The 22,991-nt window shown below is 40.1% G+C and overlaps 1 protein-coding gene across 1 annotated transcript in view; it reads right to left on the reverse strand.

Annotated features, from left to right (window-relative positions):
- Positions 1–1,740: 1,740 nt before the first annotated feature.
- The window catches only part of abtb2b (ankyrin repeat and BTB (POZ) domain containing 2b), a 56,945-nt gene continuing 35,694 nt past the window's right edge, over positions 1,741–22,991 (reverse strand). The window contains exons 3-17 of the mRNA XM_041796511.1: positions 19,620–19,830; positions 10,540–10,692; positions 9,802–9,967; positions 9,559–9,648; positions 9,262–9,363; positions 8,992–9,088; positions 7,907–8,042; positions 7,117–7,394; positions 6,858–7,036; positions 6,640–6,745; positions 5,921–6,023; positions 5,741–5,825; positions 5,488–5,556; positions 3,238–3,351; positions 1,741–2,905 (exon numbers count right to left, since the gene is read on the reverse strand). Of these exons, the coding sequence (XP_041652445.1) occupies positions 2,672–2,905; positions 3,238–3,351; positions 5,488–5,556; positions 5,741–5,825; positions 5,921–6,023; positions 6,640–6,745; positions 6,858–7,036; positions 7,117–7,394; positions 7,907–8,042; positions 8,992–9,088; positions 9,262–9,363; positions 9,559–9,648; positions 9,802–9,967; positions 10,540–10,692; positions 19,620–19,830 (2,123 nt within the window). The 3' untranslated portion in view covers positions 1,741–2,671. The remainder of the gene's footprint in view (positions 2,906–3,237; positions 3,352–5,487; positions 5,557–5,740; positions 5,826–5,920; positions 6,024–6,639; positions 6,746–6,857; positions 7,037–7,116; positions 7,395–7,906; positions 8,043–8,991; positions 9,089–9,261; positions 9,364–9,558; positions 9,649–9,801; positions 9,968–10,539; positions 10,693–19,619; positions 19,831–22,991) is intronic.

The following is a 22,991-nucleotide window of genomic DNA, read 5'->3' on the forward strand; positions in this document are numbered from 1 at the left end:
ACTGGGGAAAGTGGGATGGGGGAGATAATATGATAGTATGGGGTTGGGGGGAGGGCTGCGGGTGGGTATGTGGGTATTTAAAATGAATGATCTATTCTGTTGTACAGACTGATATCATTTCTTATGTAAAAAATGAAATGTCTAGTTGTGACACTATGTTTAGATACCACAGGGTCAGGTTGGTAAACCTGTGCCTGCCACATTATTGTTCTTTTAAATTCTTCAGTGTATTTTTGTTACATGATCATTTCTGTCTCTGTTTTAACGACCTAATAATGATCCAAACATTCCTGTTTGTGTAATCTGCAGCACTTTGTCTTTTTTTTTCCATCTATACCTCTCTCTTAGACTCTCATACCAGCAGTAGGAGTAGAGGAACAAAAAAATGATGACATGATAAATGCAACTGTGGATATTTTTGTATTTCTGCCCTTATTTATTCATGTTTGTTCATCTCACTGTTGGATTTCCTAATTTATTATAACTTGGCTATTTATATGAACAAAGCTGTTAGGTCAGTTGAATGTTATTTATTACCCTCTTGTGTGTTCGTAAATGGGGCAACATCTGAAGAAAAAAATAACTTTTTTCTTTTTTGCTCTGAATTTATCAGAATTATGTGAACATGGACAAGTCACAGATTCCCTTTTCTTTAAAGATGAAAAGAGAACTTGTGGGAACCCTTGGAAAAAATGATTTACCAGTAATTTAAGAATGTAGACTTAGCCTCTTTTTGGAGAGGGAATATGCTCTTCTATTGATATTTGTCAGTTTCATATTATTGTGCTTGTAGGCCAGGCGTGAGGAGAAGGACGCCACAGATTCCTGATCTTCTCTTTGTAAATAGACAGACGAAACCGTGGGGGTTGATTGTCTTCTCAACCATGCTGGGGATTCCTGCTCTATGCTTTTAGCTTGTATTGCTGTGTGCATGTCAAACATGAGCTTTTCTTTGCATGGCTTTAGTGTTCATGTTCCATGCCAAACTCTCTCCTTCTCTCAGCCCTCATCGATCCTCTCACTCTCTACAAAAACTACCTTTTAAAACTCTCCTCCTTACTTTTCTCTGCATTTATTTCCAGCCTTCTTATGATTTTTTTTTTTAATTGTTCCCCACGCTTTTCTCCCCCCCTCATCCCTCTCCTCCTCGTATCTTGTGCACAAAGTTTTTTGAATGATGCTTCCTTTACTCTGTACCTCTCTCTGAAAGGCTCGGAGATCTGGGCTCTCTCTCTCCACCTGTTTGGGTGGAAAAGAGGCACAGTGAGGGGATACCAGTACACAAACACAAAGCAATACCCTTTTGTTTAACCTCCTTTCTGTTTTCTACAATGGGAAGCTAGCAGCACCAAGGACATGAGATCATTCTGAGGCCCAGAGCGGGTCTTTTTTTGACAGAGCAGGAACAAACTGACTGATGTAATCCCCATATCAAATAACTGTGAGCATCTTCAGTGCTGAAACAAATAAACTCATTAAGTTATTGTGTCTTTGTTTGCCTTCTTTGTGACTGCACATGTGGGTAAGTGCAGGCCAGAGCTAAGTGTCCTTATTGTTCATTTCCTAGTAGTATTTCTTTCTGATTTCTTGCCTTCTCTGTTCAAGAACAAGCTTGTGAACTTGTTTTTATTGCACATGTGAGGACTATTATACTGGGGTTATCTTGGATTAAAGGTAAGTGCACAAAAATCCCAAACAGATGGTAATAAATTGTTTGAATAATGCATACCAGAAAATGAAACCGCTTGTTTACCAGGTTTATTACAATATTCAGCATTAAAGCAGACTATGTCATCCAACTCCCATGTTGGATTCAGCTGCTGTACCTCTGTCGAAGCATTAAACCTCAGCATACATAAGCTTCATTAACTCTTAATGTACCTGGGAGAACAACAGCTACACAAAAAAGCATTTTAACAATAATATTAATAATTTGCATGGATTAAAAAACGAAATAGAAAGGGAACATCCCGATAAATACTCTCACATCTTTTTTTTCTCATTAAATAGAAAATGTCCATCCCACTCTTCTAAGTGTTTTGTTTCTGCGCTCAGACTTTTTAAAAATAGAAAATAAAAACATACAGTTACATAAAAAGTACATTTGTTAATCCAAAGCTTACATCAATATAGGAGGCACAGAGATTCCCTCCTTCTTCCCACTCTGCATAATTAGTTTCAAAGTGATGAAGCCAAAAGTCCAGCATGGCCCCTCACAGGATCCTTTCTATTTTCTTCAGTCTGTTTTGGCTTCACAAAGCTTCAGTCAGAAACAGGAGGGTCCCCGTCCTCCACAGCGATTAGGTTTTTCCACTAGAGGGCAGCAGTGTTTCATAATTAAGAACTCCCACCTGTTGCAGCCAACTGTTGCATCTCCTTAAGCTTCCTGAGCCTTGGAGAAAAACATCGATAGTCCAGTTTTGTTGCCCATAACATGCTGTACACTGCAAAAAATGGCAAGGAGTACTTGGCACAAAATATGAAACACTGAATAGTAGATAGAGTGAAAAGCATCACTGATCTGTGTCCCAGTGTCAAAGTTTTGAGGACGCAGCTGGTCAGCAGATGTAGAAAAACATCTGAACTCAGGCTATTAACACAGATGTATAATCAGTAATGAAACAAGACCTCTGCATGGTCTGCCATTCTTGTTCTGTATTGGTGTCTGTCCTCAGACTCGCGATGTAACGTGGAGAGAGCGTAGTCTTTGCGCAAGGGTGGCCTCCAGCTCCTCCAGAAGCGAGTCTCCCCTGCTGTGAACCAGAGTAGAGGTGGAGTTGTTCCCTTGTCGGGCAGCGGGGGGTCCCAACAGCAGACTCTTGAAGGCCTCTCTCTCCAGAAGAGCAGGCATCTGCTGCAAGAAGTAACCTTCACAGAATGAGCTCAGCTCGGCTGAACCGTGGACCTGTGAGAGAGAGAGAAGACATATTAATGGTCTTACATTCTGCCACACTGAATTGCAGATTAGAAGTGCTGAGAAAATTTCATTTCAGTGTAAAGTAGAGGCCATTTGTTGCATAACATGATGACTTTTGCATGTTTAAATGTGTTGAATAAGCGGACTTATTTCACTGAAGAAATACAGTTTTTATCCATGAAAGGTCTCTTTTCATGTCAGTATAAAACATTTCCCTCTGTGAGTTACCTCAATGAGAGGCACAGAGATTACAGTCCTGCTGTAATATCTCATTTCTAGAGTTCACAGAGAGGTACAGTCTGATCTGGTTTCTGTGTTACCTTGGCAGTCTTGTAGATGCTGACTGCATTGTCCAGGTTGATTTGCACGGAGCACAAGAGTTCACAGTGTCTTTGCAGCACTACCAACTGGAACTGACTGGCGGCTGATAACAACTGCAGGACAAATCCCAAGCACACGTTAGCACTTGAAAAATACTGTCTTATATTTTATCGTTTAAAATGACAGCAGTGATAAAGGACAATTATATTAACTGGTATAACTCTGTAAGTTGAAGAAGACATCTAACACACATATGAAAAAAAATATAAAGGTACAGGATGCAATGATATTATTTACCAACACTGGTTGCACTGTGCTGCATGAATCCACTTTAATTTTCTGTAGTATGTTTTTTATTTATAAAAGTAGTTTTAAAACTCAATATGCCAGTTTAATGAACTCTTATCAACGTCTCTTTCAAACACTACATTTCCCACTGTAAATAGTACACAGAGTGGAGACAACATTCTATGTTACATGCATGACATTAGGGAGTGTACCACATTGCAAGGGTAGAGGGAGGTCCTGGTCTGTTGAACATAAAGTCAGACCTTTTTGTGTAATGTAGCTGGCTCTCATGGCCCTCTCATTTTTACCTGGATGTATTCACATGTTTAATTCAGCAGATCAATCCAGACAGCAAGGGTACAGAATCTCAGGAAAAGAGTTTTAATGTTTGATTATAATATCCTGAAAAGTCTGTTTAATATGGCTGCTCTCATCATGAAACACAGAAAATAAAATAGATTCTTTCGATATCATTTGTATACTGTAGCTATATTACATCATGTAGCATTTAAATCTAATTAATTTGACCTTGTCAAATATAACTTTGACCAAGTCAAATATAAAAATGATTACAATGTTTTTATAGCACAAATCTGCTGGACTCTAAAGGATCACTTGTATTACCAGAAGTTTGACTATTTACCTGACGTGGAAAGTAACCAATTACGTTCACTCAAATTACTATGAGTGGGAAGTGTTTTGGTTGTACTTTTTTGAGTAGGGTATATAGGGTATTTTTCTCCTGCTGAAGTAAGTTGTCACCAGAGTAAATGTACTTTTACTGGAGTGTGATACTCTTGTACTTTCTCCACCTCTGTTGACTACTTCAGCACATGGCAAGAGAATAATTCCACATCACATCCCAAAACAGCTGTTGTACACCATAGAAACTGGAGTTTTGATATCTCGGGTTTAAACAATTAGCGTTGATAAAGTTGATTTTAACTTTAAAAGTGTTATTTTAAGTCTATTCTGAGTTAAATAGTCTTCAGTGTTGGAGTTATTTGACAGTGTTGATCCACCAGCGTTAGTTCAACTCTAAAGAGTCATGTGATCAAACTGCCCACTTTCAAATCTGGGGGGATGTGTGGGCGGAGTTCCCCATCATGCCCTTGGGCAGATTGTTTAGATGTGATTATATGTGTTTAGTTGCATTTGGATGGTTCTGTTGCATAGCGATCTCTGCTGGGGTTCATGTTTCTGGGGTAACGTTGTTGTTTTCGATGAAAGACACATTTGTACCATGAGTGAAGTTATTTATCGAGTTAGGATGTTTGAGTGGCTTTAGGTGTTCCAAAAGGAAAAGCATAGAGCATATTCTTCATCAGTATGCATTGCCTTGCTATGAGGTTGACTCTCTTCTCTGTCCTTGTCAAAGGAGACCCACGTCACAGATTTCAAGAGTTACTGCTAATCCTAACTAAGTAGTGTGGACCAATAAAAACAATTCAAAGTGTTATATTTAACTCTATATGAGTTTAATTTACACTATTCTCTTATTGTTCTTGCCAATAAGAACAAAAAGATATTTTACAGTACAGCTCCTCAGTACTCAGTACTTAAAGTAAACTTTAAATTAATTACTTTCTATTTTTACTTTGCAGGGTTATTTACTTCGCATGTTGCGTTTTTTTTTAAACTGCAACAAGTGCATGTATTCATCAATAGTTTGATCCGACATCTGGTGATTTTTACTCTTTATGCAGAAGAGGCATCAGATCTTAAATGTGAGCCTGGTTATGCTGAGCTTGCTTTGTGGTACACCCCTTTGGGCAATATACATCCTCATTCATCAGACTCTAAACCCAAACAAGCACTTTCTGTCCTCAGAAACCTCAAATTACAGCATATCAAAAAATATCCTGAAGGTCCATATCTCATTTTGTAAGATAAAGTCAATTCCCCTGTGTGCATTGTTAACCTCCTAGATACACAGTGTGGCCATCCTTAGAGATACTCACCTCCAGCAGGTCAGGCACATTAATTTTCAGTGACTCTGTTCCTCCACAGTACAGGTACGACATCATTATCTGCAGAGAGGTTTAACAGCTCTTTTACAAACTAGTCAGTGCAGTCGTTGGAGTGAATCCTGTATTCTTGTTATTACTGTTATGCAGTATGTCTATTAATTAGATTCCCAGCTTTTTTTCCTCCCAGTTTATTTATCACACTTGTTGGATATTTTCATCAGCAAATAAAGTGAGTATTTGTTACCTGGAAAATATTGTACTTGATGTCACTGATCTCAATCTCCTTGTTGGGGCTTCCATCAGGTCCAGAAGTCAGCAGAGACTTAAATCTAACAGAAATAGAACATTTCAGTCAAATCCCTACAAAGAGCTGTACATAAGCTGTACATATTTTTTTATCTACAGTGAGGATGTCTGAACTCACTTGTCTGATGCTGTGATCAACAGGACTCTGTGGCCGTAGAACGGTCTCCCCTCCACTACAAATGTCACATCTGACATGTCCTGGTTATTCAAGAAGTGAGGGTCTGTAGGTAAAAATAGCAGCAATTATTTTATGAAACAGCCTTTTAGTCTGAAAAATTTCCATCACTTTGGTGCAGGGATAGAAACAGGCAATTGACACCTGCACTAAGTGCATCTGAGAGTGCATTTATGTAACCAGGTTTAAGAACCTGTGAAGTTCAGAATGTCTGCAGGTCTTGTTACATGCTTTAAGTGTTTTTATTCCTGAAGGCACAACTTCAACAAATGACAGTCTTCCAAAGCTTAGATTTTTAGCTGATTATTTGAGCTGATTATTTCTATTGATTCATAGAAAAGTAATTTCAAACTACTTGATTTATCCTTAAAGTAGATATGTAAGCACAGAGGTCAAACTTTCTCTTTTAGATATCTTGTTTGAGTTTCCCTGTTTTTTTGTTTAGTTTTGTTTTAAAATAATGTCCTTAAACAGAAGTGAGTTAAAGGAATCAGTTGAAGGGTTTAGGTAAATGTGATGGGAAAGACTTTTTTTCACTATTTTGTGACATCTTCTAGATCAAACAACCAAGATATGAATCAGACAGTCACAACAAGATAAGTCAATAATAACAGTAATACAAACACTGAACTATTTATATGCAAGAATCATAGTTTGCATACCCAACTGTGCTGAAAGAGTTGCCTTCTTATCAGGGACGGCTGGGAGAGGTGCCGGGCCAAAACAGTGGCTAAAAATAGTCGCCAACTGCTGAATGATGGCATCATTCTGGAGGAAAGTGACAGAACAGGGAGGAGGGCGTTATATCACACATTCAGACCGAAGTATGCTGATAACATGAGGAGGAGGACAAGAAGGCACTCTGCATGTTTGATGATACCTTTGTGGTGCGTAAGATGTTGAACATCAGAGGCAGGCCTACAGTGACCAGCTCCTCGCAGTAGTCCTCCTCTCTGATGGTGGTGAACTCTCTGAGGAGTGAGAGGGTGACTCCTGTCCTGGACTGCAGCTGGGCACAGCGCAGAGACTCTAGCCATACATGTAGCTTCCACGGGACACCTAGGGGAAATGAAAACATTAACATGCTTTTCAAAGTAAGAACCAGAGAGAGTACATCCTTCTTTTCATCTGATATGTACCCAGAGCTCTCAGCTCCATGGTGACGTCAAGGTAGCCATGCTCAGCGCTGTAGTAGCTGGCCTCTTGCAGAGCCTTCATCCTGGCCTTGCAGAGTCGTGCTATGCCAACCTCAGGCTGAGCCCCAGGGCCGGAGGAAGGGGTCGGGAGAGGAGAGAGAGGGAGGAAAGGGCAGATCCCGGCCTCCTCACCCTCAACCCCCTCAGCTAAGATCTCCTCCAGAGACAGGACATCCTCTTTGACTTGCTGGGGCTGAGTCAGGAGCTTTCTCAGCACGTTCCTGACAAGATAAATGGAAGGACGAAGGGTGGGGAGAAAGGGAACAAGGAAGGAAGTGAAGAAAGAAAGCAGCAAGGCATTAATATATGTCTTAACTGCAACATGTACGTACATCCCTTTAGTGTGACCCTGTAGCCTCCTCCCTGATTACATAATCAGTCACCCTCACAGAGGAATGTGAAGTGTTGAGTCTACACCGTGTTCACACATACACACAGTGAACAGGTGGAGAGCTTTACACTGCCAGTTGGTGTTCAAAGACAGATGGACTTTAAATAAAAGGCGACCCTTTTATTCTTTCAAGGTCTTCAATTTTATGGCATGATAAAGGGATAAATCTCTGCTAAAAGCTTCAGAGCAGACTCGGGTCACAGATGATCCAGTGCTGGCAGTGTTGGTGTTACTTTTTTCTACATTACTTTTTTTCTTCAGTTCAGAGGCCAAAAGCACACAGATTTTCTGCAACATTTGTTGACAGCATGCTGTCTTCAGGTCAGGCTGGGGGGCACATACCTGTGTCCATGTGCAGCTGCATGACTGAAGCAGTTCATGTCTTCATAGAGTGATGAAGTCAGGGCGTTTCCATCATGGGTCTTTGATAAGGGGTCTGCACCTCGGGCCAGGAGCAAACTCACCATCTCATAGTTTCCTGGGGTGAATATAAATTACCAACAGCCAATTACATACATATCTTAAATGGTTAAATTTGTTTTTTTTTTTAAGAAAAATGTACCATTAAAACTTCTCTGTCTGTCTTTTTGTGTTTTTCCCTGTTGGTACAGTATACTTAGTATTTCAGTCTTTAAAGTACAGTGCTGTGAAAAAGCATTTGCTTTGGGTTGTCTTTGTGAAGTATAAAAATTGGTTTGATGATCCAAAACATTTAAGTGTGATAAATATGCAAAAAAGTCAGGAATCAGAAAGGGGGTGAATACTTTTTCACGGCACTGTACTTCTTTGTTGTTTATTTCTTTCTTTTTTCTCAGTTGCCTTACCTGCTGCAAAGGTTAACTTTTACACCAGGGATGAACTAGATTTCATGACTTTTTGCCTCTCTTAACAAGCAACCCATCCATATCAGGCTCTATTTACAAACTGTCATGGCTGAAATGTAGAGCATGTGTCTCTTTTACTACAGCTATGTGTGGCTTTTAGTTGCTCCCACAGAGGAATGCTGCCCAGAGGCTTCTAAACAACCACAGCCAGCACTCGGCTGCTTTCACTGTGCCTGCATTTACCATCTCATTTCCTCATTCCTCTGGCTGATATGTCATCTATAACTCAATCCTGTGCTACACTTTGACATACCTTGGAAAGTTGGTGCACCTTCATCAGGGGGACTGATCATTTTGAGGATAATAACAATCTTATTTAGCAAAATTTTTAAATTGCAGTTTACAAAATGCAAAAAAGTCCCATTTTTTGGGGCCGTGACAAACTTTCTGCATTCATAAATCTACAGTAAGCAGTAATTTAGTCATAAATCAAATCAGAATGTCGACTTTTCATATGTAGACCCTCTAACTGAGCTGTGCCTTGTGTTATAGTATAACACATGCAGCATGTGTATACATTTTTGCGTGCACATGTTTGCCCACCTGCTGCCGAAGCCAGCTGCAGCGGGGTGTCTGCTGTGCTTTCCTGCCCATTGCGGACTGCAGCGCCTTCTACATTGGCCCCTGCATCCAACAGGAGCTGTGGATACACAAAAAACATCTGTTATACTGTGCAGTATTTGACATCCTGTAGCTCACTTATAGCCTGACCTGTGGCCTCACATATGTCACTCAACTTCAGACAGTTTAACTTTGGGGCTTAGAACAATGTCAAATAACATTTTAACATTCTGTTTTTGTAGTGGTTCTTACCTGAACTACAGAGATGTGTCCATGCAGCACAGCAAAGGTGAGAGCAGCCCAGTGCCGACTGTCAGGATTTACAGAGGGGTGTTTTGGAGAGCATGGAGGAACCTAGGAGCGCAGGAAAATCAGTGTTATATAGATCAATATAATTCTCCCACAAGACATTGTAAACAGAAACATCAGCTACACTACAGCCTCTCCAGATGCAGATGCTTTAAAGCTGATTCATCCTCTGGTTAGTGCTGTGCTCAATATAACCTTTCACATTTAGATAAATATGACCATATGCAGAAGTATATATACCGCTACGTCAAGGTTAGCTCCGGCATCGATCAACATCTGGACTAAGGCCTCATCACCAGCTGCACAGGCATACATCAGAGGAGTCATCCCCTGGGAGAGGAACAGAAAGGAGTTTAAAGGCACACATGTTTGCTACAAATAAAATATGATCATAAATACTAATTAATAATACAGCGATATTCCTGTCAGCCTGTGTCATGCCAAAAAAGCACTCATATACCCGAAGAAGCAGATGTTTTGTACCTGATCGTCCATGCTGTTGACTCCATCTGGCCCCAGCAGATCGATGGCTTGACCAATGAGATCCGTGCGTCCACAGTTTAGCATCCTGAAACCCAAGTCTAAGTGGAACTTGTCTGTGGCAGCTTTAGAGTCCAGACGCTTGAAGGAGCTAAAGCAACATTCAGGCCTGATACAGACAGAGACATGTCAGAGAAGAATGATTAATAATGACCAGTTCACCTTCAGGGAAAGTAGCTGATCCTGAGAGCACACCCTTGTTTCCCACAGAGAAAACATAACGCACATAAGTGCAAGTGTTTGAACCTTGTGTTCCTACACTGTACATTTGTATCTAATGGTTTCCTTTAATTGTACACTTGATGAAGAGGTTAATGAGCCACATTACAGTGAGCAAACAGACATTAATCTGCTGTAGACAGTGTGTAATTATTTATAAGAGGAACCAATTAAATGCAAGTCTATAGTGTCTGGGTTAAAGGAAACATCTTAATGCACAACACAGGCTGAGCAGCAAAGTGTATGTTTATATTCAACTGAAAAGAAGACCTCATTACCATGAAGATGACATTGCACTGGACTCATAAAAACTTCAATTAGATACTGTCAGAATTAATTTGTTTTGCAATGTCAAGTTTCTATTTCTGTCTAATACAGATATTGAGAAATAGAGCTTCTGCTGTGTTGTTCCATGTGACCAGGCCTAGTACAGTAATCTTGTTGGAGACTGATGATATTTACTTTAGTTGTCTTGGTTCACAGTCCAGTCCCGAGAGGAGAAGCCTGGCGGTCTGTCTGACATCATCACTGTCCACCAATAGACTTCTGCGATGCTCAGCGTGAACTATGGCCACTCGCATCCACTCCATCAGAGGAGGCAGCAAAAGGAACGGCCTGTGAAAAGAAAAAGGAAAGATGAGCAAGTTTGTTTCTTTTAACCTTTATGGCGCAGAGGAAGTTAACCCTAATTCCAAAAAAGTCGGGGTGCTGTGTAAAATGTACCGTAAAATGTAACGTAAGCAACATATATCAGATGTTGAAGCTCAGGCATTTTATCATTCAATGAAAAACCTGAATTTGATGGCAGCAACACATTAAAAAAGTGGGAACAGGGCAACAAAAGGCTGGAAAAGTAAGTGGTACATAATGTAAAAACAGCTGAGGGATCATTATACAACTAATTATAAGTGGCAATAGGCCAGTAACATGATTGAGTATAAAAGAAGCATTTAGGAGAGGCAGAGTTTCTAAAAAGTAAAGCTGGGCAGAGGTTCACCAATCAGCAAAAAAGTGTCTAAAAATATAGAACAAATTCAGAGAAATGTTCCTTAATGTAAAATTGTGAAGACTTTGAATATTCCACCATCTACAGTACATAATACCATCAAAAGTTTCAGAGAATCTGAAGAAATCTCTTTAAGCAAGGGGCAAGGCCAAAAGTCAATACTGGTTGCTTCAGATCTTTGGGCACCCAGGTGGCACTGCATTAAACACAGGCAAAATTATGTACTGGAAATCACTGCATGGGCTCAGGAACACTTCCAGAAATTGTTTTCTGCCAACACAGTTTGCTGTGCCATCCACAGATGCAAATAATGCTGTATCATGCAAAGAAAAAGCCATATGTGAACACGATCCATGATCTGGGCCAAAGCTCATTTAAAATGGACTGAGGCAAAATGAAAAACGGTTCTGAGGATTCCAGGCGCTGAACTGGCCTGCCTGCAATCCAGACCTTTCATCAATAGAAAACATTTGGTGCATCATGAAACAAACACATCCAGCAAAGAAGTTCCAGGACTGTTGAGCAGCCAGAATCCTACATCAGACAAGAATGGGACAACATTCCTCTCTCAAAACTCCAGCAACTGGTCTCCTCACCTCCCAAATGTTAACAGACTGTTGTTAAAAGAGGGGATGCTGTACAATGGTAAACATGGCCCTGTCCCTATTTTTTAGAGATGTGCTGCTACCATCAAATTCAAAATGAGCGAATATTTTTCATTATGGTAAAATGTCCCAGTTTGAACATCTGGTGTTGTTTATATTCTGCTGTGACTAAAACATAGGTTTATGAGATTTTAAAATCATTGCATTCTGTTTTTATTCACATTTTACACAGCGCCCCAACTTTTTTGGAACTAGAGTTGTACGTAAAATATGAAATGATAAACACAGAAACTGATCTGGTAAACCAAAGAGTTTAAATAGGAATGATCAGACTGTGTAGATCACACATTTCTTCACTTATGATTCAGTCATACTGATAGGGAAACTCATCAAAGCAGATGACTGACGTATGTCTGGCTGTACTTCCCCTCAGCCTGACCACAGCACTGTGAATCACATCTAAACAGACACCCTGTCCAGAGCACCTTACCTCATCTAATCACACATTCACCAGCTTTGACACACCGCTTACTGTCGATATTCCCCTTTAAAGTCGCCACACCTGCACATACATGCTCTCAGAAAGCAGATGTGTGCCTATATATGACTAATCACAGTATCTACTGTATGTATGCTGCCAGGTTTTGCACTGCGCTTTCTTCATCTGTAAGTTGTGACAGGAGATGAGAACAGAACTGTGACTTCATCTGTGCTGCAGTTTGATAAACAAAATACTGCAGTGGCTTCTGAATAATCAGTCTATTTTTAAACCAGCTGTAGCAGAATAAACCACCTAAGGGAGCTGAAAAAAGGTGCAGCACCCTGGCATTCTTATTGGATGCTCTCTGTGATCAAACAAAAAAAAACCCTCAAGAAATAGAAAAGTCAGTAAAACTTTTATTAAAAGGCCAGAAAAGGATTAAAATAGAACAGATGGACTCGATTGACCCCAGAGAAGAAGAAAAAATGTCATGAGAAGCAGTCGTGTAAACATGAAGTGGAGAATTAAAAGAGAGCAGAACATTAGGGCTGTTGTGGTATTTGTGTGCGTGTCATTCGAAAAGTCATCTGGATTATTTCATTGCTCTCTTTCTCTGTGTCTTTATTATCCTCCTTCTATTTTAACTATTCTTCTCAAATCTGTTAGCTTTCTGTGATGCCACGTCTGTCTGGTTATCTGGTATTAATCCCCTCTGCTCTGTGCCTTTCTCTCACCATATGTGCCAGTGAACAATGATGCATTACTGCAAGTGTTTTTGTTTGCTTTTATTCCTATTGCTGTGTGTTACTGATTGTTTGAACACTGCCCTAGTGTTATCAGGAGTTACTAAGCTGCCATTCTCCTGCTGTGATGTTATTCTTATCTGTGGACTTACCTTTGTTCTGGAAAGAAGCAAACATTGTAATGCATATCATGAATACAGAAGGAGCATGGAGAAGTACACAATCATGAAGGTCTGTGGTGTGCATGCTATAGGGATTGTAGTTAGTGTTAATAAGCAGCGGGACCCCTGCAGTGCCATTTATTTTCTTCCTTATGTTTACACTAAGCAGCTACCTCATGCTGGTTTCCAATAGAAAGAGCTCCTCCAGTGCAACAGCACTTTTTTCTTACCAAACTTTGTTTGTATGCATTTATTAAAGCACATCTTCTCCATCCAGTCCAACTCTTGCCCTACTTCATGCAATTTGTAAGGTTGTCATATATTTAAATACTTGTATACTTTTAGATGACATATGTTTGATAGAAACAGCATCTAGGCATTCTTTGGCAGCTTTTAATACTAAAAAGTGTCAAAGCATTAAAAATTTAGTTTTATATGATGGATGCTTAGAAGAGGAATTAATTTATGAAAGAATAACAAACAAACTCATACACACTATAAATTGCACTTATGCCAGCCATCACATGGTATTTGTGCAATTTAAACGGTGAGTAGGATTTTTTTTTTTTTTTTTTTTTTTGCAATATTTGATATCTGAAAACATGAAAGTTCCCAATATCGGGTGCCTTGGAATTATATGTTTTTTTTGTTTTGTTTTGTTTTGTTTTTTGTTTGTTTTTGTTTTTTTGCTGCGGTATCTATTTGATTTGATGTATCAAAGTAAAAAAAAAAAAAAAAAACACTGAGAATGTGACAACTGTAGTCAGATGTGACCAAGGTTGCCCACAAAGGGGGATGAAGACGAAAGCTTTCTGGGACACATGAAGGTCAGCAAAATCATGGTCGATTGTAAAGTTAAGCAGTAATAACCATATTTAACCCTTTTTAACCACTCTTATCAAAGCAATAAGCATTTCTTAAATATACTTATCTTGTAGTATAAAGTCTTCTTATAAATGTAAACCCCTTTCATTAAAATAGAATTGAAATGGGTTAAAAATAGCAAAAATGGGCAGAAAGGGTGGTAAATAGGATTTTGATTGTAGCAGAAATTGGTTAAAAACTGCAGTAAAATGTGTTTAAAGTGGCAACAATGGGTTCAAAGAGGCAAAAAATGCAGAAAGTGGGAAAAAGGGTTTAAAGTGGTAAAAATGATCATGACAAACAGTAAAATGCAATTGAAGTGGGCAAAATGGGCAAAGAGTGGTGAAAGGAAATAATAGTGGCTGGAAAAAAAGGGGTTAAAATGTGGCAAAATTGGTTTAAAGTGGCAAAAGAAAAGGTTACCAAAAATGCAGAAATTGCGCAAAATTGGTTAATAATGTCAAACAATAGTAGAAAAATTGGGTGGAAAAAGTGGTTTGAAGGGGTTAAAAAATGGGTAAAAATAATTTCAACATCAGAACCCAATAATATATTGAGACACTTTTCAGCTCCAAATGAAGTAACTGTTAGCCAGGATGCTAGCACTGATACACCTATGCATTGATTTTATCAATACATCGCATCTGGGGAGGGCCATTCTCTGGCTTTGTCAGGGGCCCAGCCCAATCTTTGGGCAGGCCTGGATGTACCTGAACTCTTAATCACATTACATAGTTTAAACTTTATTTATTAATAACTTCATCCGCTACATTATTTGATAACAACAAATCCTAAAAAAAAACTTGTTTATTTGTACAAAGTTCAGCTTTTTCCTTCACTTTTTATGAAGTGCACTGAAATTAGACATAACTAAAAGTAACAACTTTTTAACATCTGCATGGACTCTCTTGTGTAATAACAATGTTTTCAAATTGTTAAAATCATGTCAGACAAACCAACACATACCCTGCTGTTCTCGTTCTGTCTTTTTATCTTCCAGCTTTTCTGTCACATACTGCCTCAGTACTTTATCAGTCTGTGATCAGTCAGGAGGAGGACCCTGCTGTCACCCAGGCGTGACGGGTAACAAGCAGACAAGGGGCTGTTCGGATGGAGGAGGAGCAGTAGGAGTTAAGTGGGTCTGATAGACGCATAAGAAGGGTTTAAGTGTTATGAGAAAGGCTGGGAGGCAGGTGGGGTATGTCTTAATGAAGACGGGGGGTTGGATAGCAGTTTGGAGACAGTGCCAGGGGTGTGGAGTGATAAGACAGGCACACTGAGGTGAGGAGGCTTGGGAATCAATGTTTTTTGTGCTAATGGGCTTCACTTAACACAAAATGAGCCCTAAGAGTGTTTGTGCATGTGTCTGTGTCTGTCTTCTTAAATGCCAAAGCAAACACTGATACTTTACTGCATGTTTGCCTCCAGACATGCACATGGCACTGCAACTAATCCCAGACTAAAGTCGAAACAAATACTAACACAAAGCTTTAAAAACACTCCTTGATCCATTAGAGGGATTTACCATGCCCTTCACTTCCCTAGTCAGCATTAAGTGAAAAATATCCAATAAAAACTACAGTCTAAGTATAAATACCACGGCAAGGGTCTCCTTTAATTCTCAATCAGTCTTTGTTATTTGAATGTTTGTGAGCTTTATGTGCTATGTGTGGAGAAAATACACAAAAATGCCCATCTCCACACTCCATAAATCAAACGAGGCCATATGTGTGCACACCTTTGCCAGTAGCCCGTGACTCCAGACAGATGGAGTGTGGAGCTCTGGCCTCTGTCCCACAATTCATCGCTCCTTCTTTTCTCCAAGCCCTCTCCCTCTACCTTTACAGTTCCCCCTGCACCCTTCTCATCTGACCCCTGTGTCTGGGTTATGCCCTTCAGCCTGAAACACAAACTTCAGCTCCATCAGAGGGTCAGTGTGACATCAAAGCTTTGATGATTAACACTGAAACTAGATAGCACTTCTGGCTAGCCCGCTGACCCGACATGCAAAGGCTACACACTGAGAACAGCGGGATGTAGACACACACAGACAGACAAACACAAACTCTCCCACACATTTTCACACACTGACACACATATAAATGTTGGAGCTGATTCATGGCACCATTCTCAGAAGCACCTGGCAGGTCAGCTCAAATTGTGGTCAGGTGTGTTTGAACCCTACAACATAAAAAAGAGAAGACTTTTTCTCCCCAGGAGGCATCATCACACTGCTGCACTGCTCCCATATGTCCTGTGTATTACCGCCTGAAGCCAGTGTGATTGTTGTTAAGAAACTCCAATGAGGTCTTAAAGCAGACCCTTCATGTGCTGCAAAAGGTCAGGGTTAACCACTGATGGAGAGTCAGATTACTCTCATAAAGGCTCCATGCTTGGGGATGTAACCGTATCTGATGTATTTGTGGTTAAAAACGAGCTCCACTGGCTACTTCTTATCATAGTAACACATCTATCCATTAGTTCTCCCTTCCATCCGCTGGGGAGAGCAGAAGGTTTGGGGTGGTCTCTCTATAGCACAGAGTTTGGTGGAAACATGAGTTACTCTACCATTTTAAAGATTAGTCAATGATAACTTTCAGCACTTAGGAGGGTTGTATTTCTCAATGCAGTGGCTTAAGAGCAAAGTAAGAGGCAAAAATACGTAGTCCCTATAGTGTCTACCTCACAACATCATCTGTAACAACTATGTCTGAGTTCAAGGTTTAAAGGATCACAACAAAAAGGGCGTTTTCTGATTCCTGAGGATTCTGCAACAAGGCTCTCACCAGGCTTCCTAAGATGTCTGATGATGTGGCCCACACAGATTTGGTGGTTTTGGATTTCCACCAAAGATTTTTATAAAGCTCTCAATAGAGGGTGAGCCCCTGAGATTGAGAGGCCCATTGAAGGTCTGTATCGTTACCAGGCGCTCACATTGTAATCATTACCAGCTTTGAACTGCTCTACTCTACCACCTGTGTGTCATGCTAACATTTACACACAGGAAAAACATGAATATAGTCACACTGAGTTATCTATAAAGAGAAAAATATACAGTCACAGATGTTTACAGTAAAACAGGACACTAAATCATTTCATCCTACACCAATAAAAATGGCTGATATACATCCAACATTAAAAATATCTGAGAACCTGGAAGAAACAGCCAGGGCAGGGTAAAAAAGGGCGTGTATCTCTAGTTTTGCTCTCTTTGATCCTAATTAGGAGCCCACCTTTCACACTGCATCTGTTTGCTAATACATATATGGGAGCCAGTTGGCATTACAAATAAAAATGACGTCTGTGCATGTGTGTCAGCATATCAAAAAAGATGTAGATTTGGCTGATATCATCCAATGAACTTTCAAAAAATGCTCCTAACAATCATACAGATGTTCAACCCCATGAGAACATATTTTACTCCAAAACCTCTAGATACTTTTCAGCATAGATAGTGCCTTTCCAGATGTGACCCCATACCATCAGAGATGCAGGCTTTTGAACTGTGGCCTTATAAAATGCTGGATGGTCCCTCTCCTCTTAAGTCCACAGGACACATCATCCGTGGTTTAAAAAAATGACTCAAAATTCTGATTCCTCTTACAACAGAACAGTTTTCTAATTGCCCCAGTCCATTTTCAATGATTTTTGGCCCAAGGAAAACAGCCATTTATTCTGTTTTTTGTTTTTTTTGTTTTTTTAAAAAAAAAAAAGCAACTTCAGCTGTTTTTCATTATAGTACCACTTACGTTTACAGTCTTTTAATGCCATGTCCCTACTTTTTGAGATGTGTTGCTGCCATCAAATTCAAAATGAGCTAATATCTTTTCATTAAATGGTATAATGTCTCAGTTTCAAAATCTGATATGTTGTTAATGTTCTATGTGAATAAAATATAAGTTTATGAGATTTGCAATATTGCATCTTGTTTTTATTTATATTTTACACAGCCCCCACCTTTTAAGGAATTGGGGTTGTAAGGTTCCAGAATAAAACTCATCAAATGGAGAAAACACAAAAACAACCCTCCAAATTATTAATATAATCTCAAAACTCACTTTAGTGTAGCTGTGTATCATTTGTAGGCTTGAGTGTTACCTGTAGACAGGCCTCCATACGTCAGTATAATACATGTAATTAGACTAAACACTTAAAGGAGCCCTTCCTGCATACATGTTTCACATATAGACACTCTGGTGTGTGAGTAAAATGAGTCACACAGACTTAACACGTGTCTGAGGGTTTTTTTCTTTCTCTGTGAGGGCAAACCCCAGATGTGTAGGCAAGCTGCAAGTACTTTCCCCTCTCACACACACAATTGTAACTCATAATCTTACCTTAAGTATTTGCATAATGTTTTGACATCTACGTAAGTGCTGAATTTCACCATTATGGATTTACATGTCATGCAAACAAATGCTTTAACAGTTTGAATAAATTTGCATTGAATGAAAAGAGACATTATTCAGTTGAGGTTTATTGTTACTTTCTGTGGAAATCTAATAAAATGAAGTTAATTTCCTGGGGCTTATAAAAGAATGTCAAAAATGATCAGGTGAATGAATGAATGAAGAATAAGTTTGAAGTGGTGCATTTAATTCAGTCTGCCAAGTATTTTGAAGCATTTGTCTTTGGACTGAAAAGACAAGAATTACCATAACTGTTAAAGGCAACCTCAGTAAGATCTGAGGAGAGCCCTAACAGAATTACAGACCATTAGCACCTCTTAAAACTCCTAAACCACCAGTCTACAATCTAATTAACACTCTGAAGGTGCAATTCATCGGTCTATAAGACTAACATTAGCACAGGGAGTCTTTTGCTTACCTGTCATTTACCTACAGAAAATTAACACTTCAATGACCAGAGGGCCAAGTATAAGGAATGTCTGAGACAGAATGGGGGTCTGGGAAAAAGCACCCTACACGATTAGAACCTATTTGTTATTTTCTAGGTGTGTATTTCAGTTTGTGTTTTATCTAGAGGAGTGAAGGTAATCACATTTCACGCAACCTTGTGAGGCAAATCAAATCATTTCTAAGACCAGATATGATCAGGACAACAAAACAGATCATAAACTGTACAAGTAGAGATTAGGAATTCTAAGAAACATAGTCTTTTGAAAGTGGATTAAAATGGAAAGAAACAACCCCTGTACGTATGATCTAATCAAGCATATAGCATTAGTTCAGGCAGGCCAAGGAGTTGAGTGCTGCCATATATTTGAGATCAGTTGATCTCTTGCAAGCCCTCATCAGCTGACGGCCAGCTGCTTCACTTTAAGCATGCTATTGGCTAACTGCAGTCATGCTGTCATATTTTAACTGCTCTTGCCTGGCAATGCTTTGCTGCTCCCTCTGCAAGTTGCTTTTTGTAACCCTCCTCCACCCCATCTCCTCCTCTTTGCTATATCTGACTTAATCAATGCCATTCTGTTGTCAATGCTGTTGTCAATGACGCCTGCTCTGCTCTGGGTTAATTGCTGCCTCCTAGGCTTGTGGAAGGGCAGGAGTATCCCAGATCAACCACACCGTCAAATATAAATGACAGCAATGAGAGCAAATAAATAACTGCTAATAAAGGGAAACATTTATAACAGCAAATCATGCATGTTCCTTGACAAAGTGGTCCTGACTGATATTTGTTTTAGCATTAAAAAACCTTGTCATTAATGATTCCTACCTCTCCTTGCAAAGTGCCATGCGTGGGGGATCCAAGTTAGGATTCTCCATGGACTCCATTTGTGGGCAGCGCAGGAAGTAGTAAAGGGTGTGGAGGGCGTCCGGCGACCAGGACACGGGCTGCTGGGGACGGGCGTGGCGGGCAGGGCTCAGTCCTGGACGCACTGAGCTGAGGCGCTGCATGTGGTGCATGGCGCGGGACACCAAGTCACCTGAAACAAAGGACATGGGAGAAAGAACGGGGGTTAGATTTTGTAGTAGATATCTGTTTCAGTAAATACATGAGAATGGCCCCTTTTCATTCAACATTGACTTTAACCTAAGATCATAAAATAGGAAATTAGCCTTAAAAATGCCAAGTAACAAATTAAAAGTTCTCAGTACAAACCCTGTTGGCTCCAAATCAAACTGGATTTCCCTATTTTCTTAACCATTTATATTCCACCCTCCTTTCTTAATTATTCTCTCTCCTTTTCTCTAGTGGTATTCGCCATTAGCAGTGTCATTATCAGTGAGCACAGCCAGACGGCCAGTCTAAACAGCCATTCATCTTTAACCGCTGAAGGAGTTAATGGGCTAAAGGACAGTTGATCACAAGCTCTAATGAACCGTTCAACTGTTTCTGCATTGAGGAGTTTCAATCAAAGCACTCAGCTTACAAAGGTGGAACTGGATGGTTAATCATGATTAAATCTGTTTTTAAGTGGTTAAAAAAGGCCTAATTTATACTTTGAATTAGACCACTGCTTTCCTTAGATGAAGACATAAGAAATATGCAGCTTATCAGAGGATTCATCCACCCACACTGCGAGCTAAGTGAATAACCATGTGCAGTTGGTTAAAGTCCAATTCAAAAAAGATTGTGCTCCTTATAATACATGAGACTTTATTAAAGAAAATACGTGTGGATAAAAGCATGAAACCAAGACGGAGGGTGTGGGACCGCATGGAGCAGAGCATGCAGATAACATCCAAGTGCTTGACCATGGGTGTGATAGCAGGAGTCTAGTGGAAAGATAAAATATCAGTTGTCACAGAAGGAGGATGTGGAGGAAGGGCTGAGTGATGGAGGAAGGCCAGGCTGAACTTGGGATCGTGTAACGCTCATTAAGCATAATTACCCCTGAGTTAATTTCTAACCAGATTACTGTGAGTGGACGGCTCCAAGGGGGGCAAGGTTTCGGGGTTCAGCCTTGAGAGTGTGTATGTGAAGGTCTATATTAAGGGGTGCTTCGAGAGGGGTTACACTGAAGTGCCCCCCATGAAAAACAGACCCCACTTTAAGCTGAAGGGCCTCCTTTGTGTTACCCACCACCAGCAGCCCCTCCAGGAGGTCTCCCAGGAATTCTTGCCCAAGATGGAGAGCCTCTCCCTAGCTTTTCCAGCCCATATTGTGCCCTGAGGCTAAACCAAGCTACAGGGGTCAGAAGGATATGAAATACTCCTTTCTTAGATTACAGCTTATATTAAAGCCCTCATGGAAGCCTGGGAGTCAATCAGCTGTGACATGACTGCCTTTGAATACACATTGACAGAATGTGCCTCTTAGTTCAGACTTATAAGATAATAAAAAACCTCAAAGAATAGGATATCTAGAAAATGATGACTGTTTTGTCTGTCAAATAAGATTTATCTGGTCTTTCTATGACCCCAGATTCTAACTGGCTTTAACAGCTTTAGCACAAAGCTTGTTTTATTTGGGATTGTCTGGTCCTGATCCCTAATATTTCCCTTAGTTAACTGGATGGTCATATAATTACAGTTTCCCATAACTGGTAAGGACCACCACAAAGATGAAAAATTGACATTATAATTTCTATAAAGACAGCTTTCAGAGCAGGTCCGTTGCCCAAACTTTACTTCCAAGAGTTCTGATCATTTATCTGAAATGCCCCGTAATGCTGCCATCCGCTATCCATCATGTTTATGTAGGCTGTGTGTTGGTGTGTCTGGCCAAATCCAGTCTAGAGATCCAACAGGGGCAGCTGAGTACAGATGCTTCTATGTCTGCCTAGTCTCTTGGGCTCAGATCAGAGTGCCAAGCCCTCTGAGTTTTTGTTGTGTGAATGCATATCACATGCCTGTGTGTGCGTTAGTGAGTGTGAAGGATGCCAGCCCTGCCCAGAACAGCCCAGTCTCACACCACCAGAGAGATGTGGCACAAAGAGAGCACTGAGTGAGTGAGAGAAAGAGTGTGTCTGTGTTTGAGAGCATGTGTACACTTTCTTAATGCCTCACTAACGGTGACCATCTATGAACGTGGCCTTGTGCTGGAGGAACAAATGGCAGAGTGTTAGCTCATTTGGAGAAGGAAACCTACCCTGGCCCTCACAAACACTAATCTCCCCCTGCACTGACGACCCCACTCCTCACCTTTCTACCTTTCCATCCACCCCCCCATGCCCCCAACCCTCCACACCTCTCAACCCTGCTTTAACCAGTATGTTCTCTATCCTTAAACATAATCCCCCAACTTTCCAACCTCCTTTCACCCACTCCCCTTTTTCTCACTTTTTTTAATGGCCTGCTCTCTTGCAGTCTCGAAAATCCATCACAGTCTCCAGTTTAAACAAACCATATGTACAGTAGAGTACAGTAAGACTGTGTGTAAATGTGTGCACACTTCTCTATTTACAAGACTACGGCCACAGACAGGGACATCTAAGACCAGCAATATATCAAAAACTCTCTTTCAAACAGCAGTAGTTTGTGGAATAAGTCTCACTGAGGACCTGAATTCTCACAAGATTTACAAAATCCTTCACTAGATCCTGGAATAAGACCCCTCGTATTCTGGCTAAATGTGTATATACTGTATCTTTGAAACTTCAGCTTCAGAGCAGAGTTATCATTGAAGCTTCAGTGAATGGCTAAACAGTAAATGAGCTGGTTTGGCACTTTTCTATTTGTGGCACGGGTACAGGAAGTATATGGCATCACCTGCTGTTTCTCATATTGACAGAGCTAGTGATCAATTGCTTATATTCCTTAATTTTTTAACATGCAGTTTTACTTTTGCTACATTAAGTAGGTTTTGTTTGTCATAATAAATGCATATCAATTCAAAATATCAGTTATCGGTCACTTGCACTATTAATAATGGGTATCAATATAAAAATGAAAAAAGACAAAAAGAACACCAAAAAGCTGCAGTGGTAATGGTCGGCCAAGTCCAATCCACACTTTAATAAACTCAACGCTGTGCTGAAACTGGCAGTCTTGAAAGACAACAGGAGCTTTAAATTCTGCTACAATGATGCTGAAGATGAAGATGGAGGATTGAACACTGTTGACAACATCAACAGGGCACGTGAGTTTCATTTTAGAACAGTTTGCATTGTTTTCAGCTATGGTTTGACAAGCTAACCATGCT

The sequence above is a fragment of the Cheilinus undulatus genome, linkage group 9 (assembly GCF_018320785.1).
Source record: "Cheilinus undulatus linkage group 9, ASM1832078v1, whole genome shotgun sequence".
In the NCBI taxonomy this organism is placed as follows: Eukaryota; Metazoa; Chordata; class Actinopteri; order Labriformes; family Labridae; genus Cheilinus; species Cheilinus undulatus.